Source organism: Oryzias latipes, chromosome 24, assembly GCF_053564925.1.
Source record: "Oryzias latipes strain Hd-rR chromosome 24, Olatipes_Hd-rR_3.1".
Taxonomy (NCBI): Eukaryota; Metazoa; Chordata; class Actinopteri; order Beloniformes; family Adrianichthyidae; genus Oryzias; species Oryzias latipes.
Window position 1 is genome coordinate 5,473,711 of NC_136260.1, and position 13,663 is coordinate 5,487,373.

At 42.7% G+C, this 13,663-nt stretch overlaps 1 protein-coding gene across 3 annotated transcripts; it reads left to right on the plus strand.

Annotated features, from left to right (window-relative positions):
• Nucleotides 1-275: 275 nt before the first annotated feature.
• Nucleotides 276-12,169, plus strand: thbs1b (thrombospondin 1b). Of its 3 annotated transcripts, XM_023952696.2 has the most exons (23): nt 276-523; nt 602-673; nt 749-1,308; nt 1,486-1,561; nt 1,965-2,045; nt 2,106-2,215; nt 3,096-3,221; nt 3,447-3,543; nt 4,008-4,181; nt 4,363-4,539; nt 5,076-5,249; nt 5,386-5,513; nt 5,605-5,757; nt 5,853-6,071; nt 6,170-6,277; nt 6,578-6,737; nt 6,818-6,936; nt 7,988-8,222; nt 8,307-8,534; nt 8,849-9,120; nt 9,200-9,297; nt 9,384-9,523; nt 9,616-12,169. In XM_023952696.2, the coding sequence occupies exons 1-23, from the start codon at nt 337-339 to the stop codon at nt 9,621-9,623; spliced, it is 3,702 nt and encodes a 1,233-aa protein (XP_023808464.1). In that variant the 5' UTR covers nt 276-336; the 3' UTR covers nt 9,624-12,169. The 3 variants fall into 3 exon arrangements, with proteins under 3 accessions (XP_023808464.1, XP_023808463.1, NP_001156590.1); XM_023952695.2 differs by lacking the exon at nt 9,616-12,169 and having other exon boundaries at nt 9,384-9,591; NM_001163118.1 differs by lacking the exons at nt 276-523; nt 9,616-12,169 and having other exon boundaries at nt 610-673; nt 749-1,261; nt 1,445-1,561; nt 9,384-9,591.
• The last annotated feature ends 1,494 nt before the right edge of the window (nt 12,170-13,663 follow it).

Here is a 13,663-nt window from a genome sequence, read left to right on the forward strand (position 1 = left end):
TGGGATCCGGAAGTGCAATGTCTCTGAAGCGCAGGAATTCCAACAAACTTCCAAATAAAAAACAAAATTAAAGCAAAAAACAGGTTTCAATTGGAAAAAGAAAGTATTCAAAGAATTTTCTTTTCTCAGACAAATACGCATCAAAGCTCATCATCATAGCATGTAGGTTTTCAATGAGAGGACACATAGGGCCCTCAGAGCTGGTCCCTCAGCCCTCCGGGGGGGGGGGGGGGGGCGACTCTTTCCTCCCTCTGTGGATAAGCTCGTCCCTTTTTTCCCTTTTTCTCGCCGTGATTGGATGGACTCCCCCCTCAGGAACAGGATTAAACTATTTAAATGAACTTTGTCCCTGAGTCGCCTGAAAGGAACCCTGATACCCGCGGAGACACGCTTGTTTCTGAAATCACGCAGGGCAAAGACGCACCGTTCCATGCGGATTTAAATCGGACTACAGGAGGATTACTGCGGGATTTGCACTCTTTTGGAGGGGTTTTCACCTTTTGGTTCCACTGTGGGGAAGCAGGTGAGCGCCTCTGTGCTGCATCATCATGTGCGTGTTTTGGAGGAACCATCACCTAACGTGGTTGTGCCGCTGCCGCAGGTCTCACCATGACGCGCGCAAGCACCGTGCTGCTGCTGATGCTCTGCTCCTGTGAGGCTGCGAGGGTCGCAGGTGAGTTGGGGGTTTGTTCCCCACCCTTTCTAAACGCGCGCGCACCCTCACGCACTCTGACTCCTTTTTGCGCAGAGAGCCGAGATGACAACAGCGTGTATGACCTGTTCGAGCTCATCCGCGTCCCCAACAAGAACCACGGGGTGACTCTGGTGAAGGGAGACGACCCGTACAGTCCCGCCTACAAGATCGTCAACCCGGACCTGATCCCCCCGCTCCCCGACGGTGCCTTTCGGGACCTGATCGACTCCATCCACGCAGAGAGAGGATTCCTGCTGCTGCTCAATTTTAAGCAGTTCAAGCGGACCAGAGGCAGCATCCTGACTGTGGAGAAACGCGACGGCTCCGGACCGGTGCTCGAGATCGTCTCCAATGGCAAAGCGAACACCTTGGACATCGTCTACTCCACGGAGAACAAGCAGCAGGTGGTCTCCATCGAGGAGGTGGACCTGGCCACGGGCCACTGGAAGAACATCACGCTGTTCGTGCAGGAGGAGCGCGCGCAGCTGTACGTAGGGTGCGAGGAGGTGAACACCGCCGAGCTGGACGCACCGATCCACAGCATTCTGACGCAGGAGACCCCGCCGGGTGCGCGGCTTAGGGTCGGGAAGGGCGCAGTGAAAGACCGGTTCATGGTGAGAGAGCTTGGAGCGATGCAAACCGGAACTTTTATCACTATTATGAGTGTGGGATTTCCCGAGGACCCGCGATGCGTAAAGACGCACGGAAACCAGGACAGAACGTTGTTCATTTTCACACTTTGATTATCAGATATTGATTCCCTGGAGTCTCAAACTAAGCTGTGTTTCCAGGGGGTTCTTCAGAACGTGCGCTTCGTGTTTGGCACCACACTGGAAGCCATCCTGCGCAACAAAGGCTGCCAAAGCTGTAAGCAATCGATCCCAGAAGCGCATCCCTTAGCAAAAAGTAGTGCACTTGAAGTTCACTTTATAAAGTATACTTGAGTATAAGTATGGCAAATATAAGATGTACCCATAGTGTGGGAAGTATACTATTTAAATACTTTTTCGGACTTAATTGAAAAATTTTAAGTTTACCATTTATAGATAGTACATAAAAAGTAAAGTTAAAGTATACTGCCTCACTTTTAGTAGACTAAATATACTTGTAATACTGTTAAATAGACTGCTTTTTGCTAAGGGATCCACTTTCCATGTCCAAACAAACCCTTTTCCGAATCAGTCTTTCAGTAGTTGTGTTCGACCTGACATCCAGATATGTTGCTGTGTCATTGTTTTACAATTCACTGAGTTATGATGCTGTTTTTCAGCTACAAGTGACACCATGATCCTGAAGAATCTCAACGGTTCCTCAGCCATCAGAACTGAGTACACCGGACATAAAACCAAAGGTAAACTCCAACTCAGTGAACCCTGCAGCAGAGCTTTTATCTGATGAGTCTCTCCTGCAGACCTTCAGATGGTCTGTGGCTTCTCCTGCGAGGACCTGATCAGCATGTTCAAGGAGCTGAAGGGTCTTGGTGTGGTGGTCAAGGAGCTGTCCAATGAACTCCGTCAACTGGTGAGGAAGAGATTACAGCAGCCAAATCACTGCAGACATGTTTTATCTCCACACCAAAGCACATGTTGGACTAATTTTTTGGTTCCAAATAGCAACTTTCCCACTGATAACTTGGTTAATAATGAAATATTTTGATGTTCTAAAATAAGAAACAAATGCAAATTGTTGTTTTAGTCTGATTGAAAAAGTTCTATTTTGTCATGACTCCATGCTGGAGGTTTTTGCTAAGAATTCTTTTGGGAACCAAACAGGCTTTTTTTTAATGTCTGGAAGGGAACTGATGGTTACAATTGGATTCAAAGAAAAAAAAGGAGTGTGCGTGAACCTGAGGTGTAGGTTGTATGTGTGTCATTTTAATGTTGGTGTAATATGGAAAACCATTCACAACACAAGATCGTCAACAAAGTTGTGCTACTTTTTTTAAAATGCTACAAATGCCATTGTGGCACCACAATGACTTTAAAGGGATATAAAACTGTTCTTAACTTTCACTGAAGTGTGTCAGTGAAAGGATTGGCATTTAGGGAGTCCTATTTCCGTCCATAGATGGGGGAGGATAAGAGCTTTGAAGTTGGGTGGTGTGGAAGCGTTTTTGAATAAAGTCATATACCAGCCGGTTTCTTGTTTGAATGTTAACATTTGATTAAATGTGGTGATTTCCATGTAGGTCCAAAAAATGTTTACGCTATTCAGATGTTTGTATAGTATGAAAACCTTTTCCTTTGGTTGCATGGTTTCCATGTCAACACCATAAAAAGTGGTTCTCCTGCTTTTGTTATGCTGTGAGGTTTGCTTCACTCTCCTGGACTTAAATGTTGAGTTACTTTTGCAGAAAGCATTCCACACGTTTGACACCAGTTTACTGTTTAATCCCTTCCAGACAGACGAGAACAAGCTGATCAAGACCCGGATCGGCATCCACAGAGGTGTTTGTATCCATAACGGCATTGTTCGCAAAAACCGAGACGAGTGGACTGTGGACGACTGCACCGAGTGCACGTGTCAGGTGGGCGACTCCTCATACCTGCAGCGCTACTCCCATCCTCAAACACCTCCATTGGTGTAACGTCTCCTATCACCTGGACTTTGATCTTAAGTGTTTGGGGAAGGCGTAGCTCCCATTTAAGAAGGAGACCTTAGGTGGAATCAACTTTGCAGTTCATTCCAGGTTCTTGGAGATCAAGTCTGGTGTCAAACTGTGACATTTATGTTGGTCTCTTTGCCTATGCAGAACTCCGCCACTGTGTGCCGTAAAATCTCCTGCCCCTTGATCCCCTGTGCCAATGCTACGGTCCCCGATGGGGAGTGCTGCCCCCGCTGTGGAACACGTGAGTGTCCCCGTTTGTTTCCTGAATGCAACGTTTCGAACACAGCTAGAGAGGTAACAGTGAAGGCATCTCCTTCGGCAAAAGAGCGTCTTTATGTGCAGTTTTCCATATTTGATCAAAAAACGTTGATTTTTCAAGATAGAAATCACAAAAAGAACATGCATCAATGTTAAGTTAAACATGGCTTAAATTTTCAGTTTTCATTTTTCAGCTTTTTGTGAAGCCATCATGCTCTTCTGGTATCTGCAGACTGTTATCTTTACCAAACCCTTTACAAAAAACAAGGATCCACATTCATCACAGTCCAGCTTTCTGGCTTTAGGAAGAGCATCTCCAACTTGTCTGAGGTGCAGCTGTTGCTTCTCCACCTCAGAGGCTTCAGCTCCTCTGTGAGGAGTCTGTGAGGAGCAGAGCCTCACTGGAAGAGTTCCTTTATGGTCTCCTTTTCTCTCTGTGTTGCTCAGCAAGCGATTACGCAGAGGACGGCTGGTCGCCTTGGTCTGAATGGACTCATTGTTCTGTGTCGTGTGGGCGGGGCATTCAGCAGCGGGGACGCTCCTGCGATCGCATCAACAACAACTGCGAGGGCACCTCTGTGCAGACCCGCGACTGCTACCTCCAGGAGTGTGACAAGCGCTGTGAGTCCCACTGTGCTCAGAGGTCATCAGTAAATCCAGGATTAACACAGTTTTCACTGCAACAAACAGTTTCCTGATTTCAAAGTTAATTATTTTTATTTTGTTAATGACAGTTTCCCTCTAGCCTTTATTGCTGTCATACCCAGCCCTAGTTATTGTTCTCACCTGTTTGCCTCTCCAGTCAAGCAGGATGGCAGCTGGAGCCACTGGTCACCCTGGTCATCCTGTTCTGTCACCTGTGGCGAAGGAGTTATCACCCGTATCCGCCTCTGCAACTCTCCCACTCCTCAGTTGGGAGGAAAGCAGTGTGAGGGAGAAGCTCGGCAAACCCAGAAGTGCCAGAAGTCTCCATGTCCCAGTAAGTCTCAGCATCCAGCCTCGAGAAGGGTCCAAAAATGACTTTCTAAATTATAGTGATTTTTAGTTAAATAGCCCAATATTTTCAACAACAGTCATCTCAATGGGCTTCATACCGGTATCTGTATAATAAACAGGAAATTATAAAGAAAATGAAGTAATAGAATTCTATAGGTAATGGCTAAACTAAAATAAACAGACTAGGCTGAACTGGGCATCCCTCCCTTATCAGTGCTAAATTTACTTTTAATTTGTTTGAATGATTAGTTTGTCACTTTTGTTGTTCTTGGGAAAGATATCCACCAAACTGGCTCAAATCACAAACACTGATTTGTATGGTTTCCTACTATTTAAACCCACAGGGTTTAAAGAACAACCATGGCAGGTGTTGTAGGCCCAACAATCAGTTGGTATATAAAAGAAGAAGAACATACTCCAATACATCGTGACCCAGTACTGTGCACCTTAAAATGTATAAGTCCTACCATGCCGGGTGCTAGATTTTGTAAATAAAAGTGAGCTTTTCTTCTTTTTAAGTCAATGGAAACTGGGGACCCTGGTCTCCGTGGGATTTGTGCACTCTCACCTGTGGAGGGGGTGTTCAGACTCGTAAGCGCCTGTGCAACAATCCTGCTCCTCTTTATGGTGGTAAGGAGTGCGTCGGTGAGGCTACAGACAGACAGATGTGCAACAAGAAAGCCTGTCCTGTTGGTGAGTCGCTGTTATTAGTAATAGAACCGTTACAGAACCAGAACAGACGTTTCCAGTTCTCTGTGATCCTGTTTTCTATTTTGCGCAGCATTTTATTTAAAACACATTAACAAGAAGGTTTTATTGTTGCTTGCAGATGGTTGCTTGTCCAACCCCTGCTTTTCTGGAGCCAAGTGCACAAGTTTCCCTGATGGCTCGTGGAAGTGTGGAAAGTGTCCCAACGGTTACTCTGGCAATGGCATCAACTGCAAAGATATCGACGAGGTAATAATTTCATGATACTAAATGATCAGCCAAGAGCTTTCAAATTTAATCCTGCAAAAACTCCTCCAACACTTTTTTATTTATTAACCAGTGTAAGGAGGTTCCAGATGCTTGCTTTGAGTTCAACGGCGTGCACCGTTGTGAGAATACAGATCCAGGCTACAACTGTTTGCCCTGCCCTCCTCGCTACACAGGACCCCAGCCGTATGGGCAAGGCATAGAAGAAGCTGCTGCCAACAAACAGGCGAGTAATGCCAGAGCAGACAGTAATAATAACAAGCAGACACCTGTGCTAATCTGCTGTTGTTTAAACCTCTCCACCCCTCCCTTAACCTGCAGGTGTGTACACCCCGTAATCCCTGCCTGGATGGAAGTCACGACTGCAACAAAAACGCCCGCTGCAACTACCTCGGCCACTTCTCAGACCCCATGTTCCGTTGCGAGTGCAAGCCTGGCTTTGCCGGAAACGGACACATCTGTGGAGAAGACACAGACCTGGATGGATGGCCCAATGCTGACCTGGTGTGTGTGGAGAACGCCACCTACCACTGTAAAAAGGTACGGTTAAGCTGTAACTTCAGAACTAAAATTCATCAGCTGCTGTTTCTTTGACATCACTTGTGATGGTTGAGTGAGCAATCATGTCTGTCAATCAGGACAACTGTCCCAACCTTCCCAACTCGGGGCAAGAAGATTACGATAAAGATGGAATTGGAGATGCTTGCGATGACGACGACGACAACGACGGCATCCCCGATGACAGGGTCAGTAAGATCACTTCGAAATGTTTGTGGTCTCTGAGAAGATTCACGAGGGGGGGCTCAGCAGGAAAACAAAAACTTGATTTGAGCTAAAGTCCCAAATTCCAAGGCTGAAGCCGAGATGAGATAGAGCTCTTCTGTGTGCCACTAATCCCAACATTACATCCGTGACAAAGCCCATTGATGAAACACTGCTTCATCCAGCATTACCCCTCCCCTGTAATTAGACAGGCTTGCACAAAGAAGGATAACAGTCCACCTGAAGCCTGTCTTCACCTCTTCATCTCTCTCCTTTTGAAACAGGATAACTGTCCGTTCGTGTACAATCCCAGGCAGTATGACTATGACCGCGATGAAGTGGGCGACCGCTGTGACAACTGCCCTTATAACAGCAACCCTGACCAAGCAGACACGGACAACAACGGCGAGGGCGACGCTTGTGCAGTGGACATTGATGGAGATGGTGAGAAAATAGAGCTGTGAGAATAATAAGGACCTTATAGATAAACATAATGGGTTTTTTTTTTTGGTGGCATTTTCCAGGAATTCTGAATGAGAAGGACAACTGTCCCCACGTGTACAACGTTGACCAGAGAGACACGGATTTGGACGGAGTGGGAGACATGTGTGATAACTGCCCTCTGGAGCATAATCCCGATCAGGTGTGTAGATGCTGAATGCATGCTGACTTCCTGATCTGCCCCCCTCCCCTGCGGCAACAACCTAGACGTGAGCTCCATCTTTCTCTCCAGCTCAGGATGCAGCTGTCTTTCAGCTGTTTGAGCGTTATCACGGCATGTAACGGTGGAAAGAGTCCTCCGTGCAGCTCGAGGGCACATTAGTTCAACAAGTCATGCTCGGGGGGGGGGGGGGGGGGGGGGGGGCAGGTCCTTTCATTGGTCTTTTGACAAAGCCCTGGGCTTGATATTACTGAGGAATGGGCTGGCCCTGGGGTGTGTACAAGCTGTCCGTCCACCTGGGCCATGCTACATTGAGGAATAGGAATGTGTTGAACAACAGTGATTCTGGGGGGGGGGGGGGGGGGGCATTAAAGGCTAATCTGCCATTCTTGTGACTTGCACTTCTGTCAGAAACTAGAAGACACATGCACACATACCCAACAAAAATATCCAACCCCGCTCTTTTTCTCTCTTTAATATCAGATGAAATGTCTCCAATTCTCCAGTCCACAATGTTGCAAGCTGTGACGCTTGCTGTTAACTCTCCTCTTCATTATTTACAGTTGACATTTAGAAATAAGCTAGCGAGTGTCAAAGAAGAGTCCTGCAAAAGTGTTGCCACAGGTTTACAACTGCTAGTTACAGATTTGAGCCAATTACAGTCAAGCAATCATACACATAGTATAAAAGGCTGGGGGTTGAATATTACTGAATTTTTGACAGGAGCCTGCAGGCTAATGGCAATTTAAATGTGAGCTGCATTTGGCCCATGGGTCCGACTTTGGATATGTAAGACATTCATTGTTAATTACATCCCACAACGAAAATGACTGAAATGATTCATTTTATTTGGAAGTGGTGTTTTCCAGTTTTAGCAACCATGGTATTACTTACATGTCTTGAGATCAATCATTTTTGTATGTTTACTTCATTTTTACATTTTCCTTACAGACACCTGCCAGGCCCATACTGTTAGTATCACAACATTAGATGATTTACATGTTGAGCTGTGGATCTGATGTGTACTCTGTAGGTGGACTCAGATGATGATCGTGTGGGAGATAAGTGTGACAGTAACCAGGACATTGACGAGGATGGACACCAGAACAACTTGGACAACTGCCCATACATCTCAAATGCCAACCAAGTCGACCATGACAAAGATGGCAAGGGAGATGCCTGCGACCATGATGACGACAACGATGGCATCCCTGATGACAAAGACAACTGCAGACTGGCTTTTAACCCAGACCAGCTGGACTCTGATGGTCAGTAAACTTGAAATGAAGGGCGTGGTTTGAACTACACAGACATTGTTTTATTCCTGAGTAACATGAACATGTGTTTTCCAGGTGACGGCCGTGGAGACGCTTGCAAAGAAGACTTTGATCTAGACAACGTGCCTGACATCTATGACGTGTGTCCGGAGAACTTTGACATCAGTGAGACGGACTTCCGTAAATTCCAGATGGTTCCACTGGATCCGAAAGGAACATCCCAGATCGATCCGAACTGGGTTGTCCGACATCAAGGCAAGGAGCTGGTTCAGACTGTCAACTGTGACCCTGGCATTGCTGTTGGTAAGCAAAAATAAAGTCTCCTACAACCTTTTCAAGCAAGATTTGGGCCCAAACGTAGTCATTATGTCCAGACTTTGAGTAATTACTGTTTTGTCTGAGTCAAGAACAAACAAATGCACCTGTTTCATTCTCCTCTTAATGACTTATTCAGGTATTGAAAACTGCTTAAGGCAAGGATTAAAGATATCTGTAGAATTTTAGAATATCTTTGATCAAAACTGTGATGGAAACTCATCAAACAGCTCCAAGAAATCGCAGCAGAAGCTTTGCAATCTTTCTTTTTAATTATGTTTTTTTTTTTTTGTCGTCTCCAGGTTACCACGAGTTCAACTCAGTGGACTTCAGTGGAACTTTCTTTATTAACACGGAACGAGATGATGACTATGCTGGTTTCGTATTCGGTTACCAGTCGAGTTCCAGGTTCTACGTGGTGATGTGGAAACAGATCACGCAGACCTACTGGTCCCATAAACCCACAAAAGCTCAGGGCTACTCTGGCTTGTCCATCAAAGTGGTTAATTCTACTACCGGTCCAGGGGAGCATCTCAGGAATGCCTTGTGGCACACAGGCAACACCCCAGGACAGGTATGGATACCCTGAAGAAAGGATTTCAACCAAGTGTGTAGATTATGGTCACACATTTGAGGATTCCTTTGCACTTTAGGTCCGCACACTGTGGCATGACCCGAAGAACGTTGGATGGAAGGACTTCACTGCCTACAGATGGCACCTGATCCACCGACCAAGAACAGGACTCATTCGGTGAGTGAACAATACTTTACAAGCCAAAGAAAATATTTAAAAGAACTTCAGACTTCTTTAATTTTCATTTGTTTTGTGTTCCCCAGAGTTGTAATGTATGAAGGAAAAAAGATGATGGCGGACTCTGGAAGCATCTATGACAAGACGTACGCTGGCGGCAGGCTAGGTCTCTTTGTCTTTTCTCAGGAGATGGTCTATTTCTCTGACCTGAAGTATGAATGCAGAGGTATGTTTAACATATTACCTAACACTCCTAAAGAGTTGCCCCAGATGACGCAAAATACAAATTATTGATACATATCTGTTTGTTTTTGACAGATACATAAGTAGGATTTGAGGAATCCACCTTTTTCTGTACAAAGTCAGAACTTCTAGATTTCCTGCAAAGTCCAGAAGCGGATTTATCTTCAACGCTTTCTTCGGTGACACGCACACTCGAACAGGGCGAAGGCATGTGTTCAGCCTCAGGTCAACTCCATGCTGGTTTGTGCAGAGAGCTACCAGCTGAGTGCAAAGTTGAGGATCTGAGAGCAGAAAGAGCTGAAAGAAAGGAAGAAAAACCAGCCTTGGAGCTATGCAAGCAGGACACCAGCACCTTTCTATCCCAGCTTTGCTCGCTTTCCAGCTGCCTGAAAGAACTCATTCATCTCTCTGCTGGAACGGTTCCTCATGGAAAACTATGCACTTGCATCTCTGTCTTTCTGCTGAAATTCTTCAGCCTGTCTGCCTTCTTCAGATGAACATCCAAATGAAAAACCAAATGAAATATTCCCCTTTTCCCCTCCAGACCAGCGCAGATGAAGAGACACTTTCAAGGAATTTTTAATGTCAGAGACCTTCAACTTAAAGCAAACAAACTGTTGGCTATGAAGAGGAAGTAAGAGATGACAGATCATCACATCACAGATATTTGTGTTCACATGTACGGTTTGTGGAAGACAAGCCATGAAGAGAAATCCCTGCAGTGAGAAACTTCTGTTTTTGAGTTTTAGTCAGCTGATGTCTGTTTTTCACTCTCAGGATTAAATGGAAACAATCACTTTCACACTCAGACAAACAAAAACAAAATCACTAAAATAAGATTTCCTCAAAAGTTACAACATGTCCACTAATGCAATTCTTGGACTAAAGACTCTAAGATTTATCATTTTGAGGGGCCACCTTGAGGATTAAAACAAAACAAAAAGAATTTTGGACTAAACGTGTAATTTTGGATAACATTGATGTGATAGACCTTTATTGTGGTCTCACATCATGAGAAGAACTTTACACAGACTAGAACTGAAAACATCATCAACTGCTGACTAGTTTTTGATTTACAGGTATTTTTAATTATTTGACTTTTTTCCAACTAGCACAACCAAAAAAGAAAAAAAACATTGGAGTAAAGCAAAGTATTTAATAACTGAAATGTATATGCAAGCAAACTAAAGGACGCATCCTGCCATGTACACCAATGTTTGTTATTTGGTGTAACATCACCCTTTGACTCTAGGGGGCGCTTTTATGATAAACGTTATCTCATTTGGGGAAATGCGGGGCACCAAACTCTAAGGCACATCGAGCAAGACAAAAGAGTCAGAGATCAACTAGTCAGACTTCATTAACTGTGTTCACATTGACTAGAACGTGTTTGTAACATGCCACACATTAGCATATTAGCAATAACTTTAACTCGTAAAGGCACTTACGTAAAAAAAACAGACTGATTCCGCTAAAACAAACTTGACTGTGACTTTGCTAACTCCCAACCTTGTTAGTAAAAAAAACAAGCTGACCCTGCTACACGTTAGAGTGTTAGCATAAAAATTAAGGTTTTTAACTGTTCCTTATAGTACGGACAATACGGTAATTTCTGTTGCTCTACTTGACGATATGACCATCTTAGTGAGCCAAGCAACAACAGGTTGCCGCTAAAGCATTATACGTGTTTGTGGGGGGGGGGTCATACATCCTTCGGTGGGTGGCAATTTTAAGCAGTTTTTTTTTTTTTAATTCTCCAGTTTTATTTTCTAACATTCTGACAAAAACTGTAGATTCTGAATTTTCTTGTTTCCATTTTACTCTTATTATATATACATTTTTTTCCTTCAACATTGTCAATTAACATATACATTTAAAAATATTTCTTTGTTTTTGTAATTGTCTTATTTTATTTAAAAGAATGTGTCTGTTTCCTCCTCAAGGTGGCTTTGAAATGTTTAAGTTGATTTTGTCAAAATATCTGATTTTATTTACTTTCGTCTACAATGTAGGCAGCAAACAAAATTTATTGATTTTGATTTTAAAAAAGTATAAAACCTTTTTTTAAATGGAGACTGATCCAAAATTAGGTAGGTCTTTGAAAGACTACTTAACATGAAGTGTGCTTTTTTCCATAGATATTTCAAACAGAGGAAACTTTAACTTACAAAAATTACCTCATTGCTGTATTTCCTCCAATCAGACTAAGTCCTTTGAAAATACCAACAAGAAATGTACATAATAGGACGTATCTTTTCCATGTTGTGATGAATCCCAGTTAAACGGAAGATTTAAAAACGTTTTGGCATTTTTTTCACAGATAAATTATTTTTCTGTTGGTCTTGGCCGTTTGTGAGAGCTTGTCTGTGCGTGTGTGTAGATAAATCCTATTTAAATAATTTATCAGGAGCCGTGGCCTCGCATGGAGGCGCGCGTCCATCTGTATAAACGGTTTGCACACTGATATGGTGTTCTTCGTTGTCATTATGTATCAAGGTTTTTATTATTTTTGTACAATTACTTTTGGCTGTTCTGTAAACATTTTCTTAGTTGTAAAAAATAAAATGCTGTTTTTTTTATGTAGCTACTGTTCACTTTAAGGAAATAAATAGTTTTTAAAATGATAAAACTTGCTTTGATTGTCTGTGTTCGTACATGCCTTCATTTATTTCCTGAGATTGTTTTGGTTTGTGTCTAAAGCATTAAACCAAAGCATGTTTACATAAATCTAGAATCTGAAATAAAGTTTAAAAACAGACTTTTTCTACTATTTCTACACCTATGAAACAAAACTAGATCTACGTTTAACCCTTGTGCTATCCTAGGCACTTTAACATTGGGAGTGGGGTCATCTAGACCCACTAGACAGTGCTCTGAACCTTTTTTCTTCAATGATTTGTGATCTTCACTGGTGTCCATGGATTACCTGAAATCTTTCCACCTTTATCCACCTTTGTCATGGTAGGGAGAACACGTCAATGTAAGGGTGAGGTCATCTAAGATAGCACAAGGGTTAAAAGGGAAAAAAAAGACAAAGAAATACAACAAATGTCCGAAAGGGAGTGAGAAGAAGTAGAAGCCCCATGTCCTGGACCAAATTTATAACCACACCCAGTGTACCCACTATCTATTCCAGTCCTGTTCTCTCTCTAATGAGTACATATTCAGTTTCACATACCCATATTCAGACATATAACTACACACATGGATGAATGTACACATATAAGCATACACACATTGAAACAACCAAGACTCATTTCTCATGTATAAACACTCATTTGGTTTCATTTGAATCTCACTCTCAACATACCCAAATGGAATCCCACATGATTCAAATTGACATTCATAAATATTGATAGATATATCATAACTCATTTATGTTTTGTACATGTACATTCAATCCATAATCATATTTCTTTATTTGTTGTAAAAGTATTTTATGTTTGGACATTGTTTTAAGCGTAAACTGGTTCTGTTCCACATGTGGATACACAAAATTGTTCATGTGTATGCGTCCCTTGTGGATAATACATGAACGTTTTTCCCTGAATATTATTTGAGCTATAGTATTCTAGCAAATCAAAAAATTTTTGTTCTTTTGACTGTAAAATATGAGCTGCAATAATGAATCAAATCATTCTGTTTTCTTTGCAATTATGAATAAAAAGCTATTATTTATTTATAATTTTTATCGCCCTCCTGAAGCTTATTCAGAATTTTTAACTGATTTTTCTGACTTTCTATCAACTACTGTTTTATATTTTGATGAAATTATTTCCTCTGAGAACAGCTCCCATAGCCTCAGTCCCGACAAAATGACCAGTTTGTTAAGCTTGTTAGAGAAAACACGGTGGCTTCATGCTGAAACACGTTCTCTTAAACAAGTTAGAAAGGGAATGGCGCCGCTCCAGCTTAAAGCAGTCTCTGAATATCTGGAAACATAACCTCTTACCGGTAAATAAAAAAAATCAAATAAATAAAAAAACTCTGCGCAGAGCTATAACCCAGTACTATTAAACCTTAATAGCAGAGAATGTAAATAATCCAAAATTTCTTTTTAGTACAATAGCCAGACTAACCAGCAGTAAGAGCTCAGTAGAACCACATATTCCTGTTTCTCTCA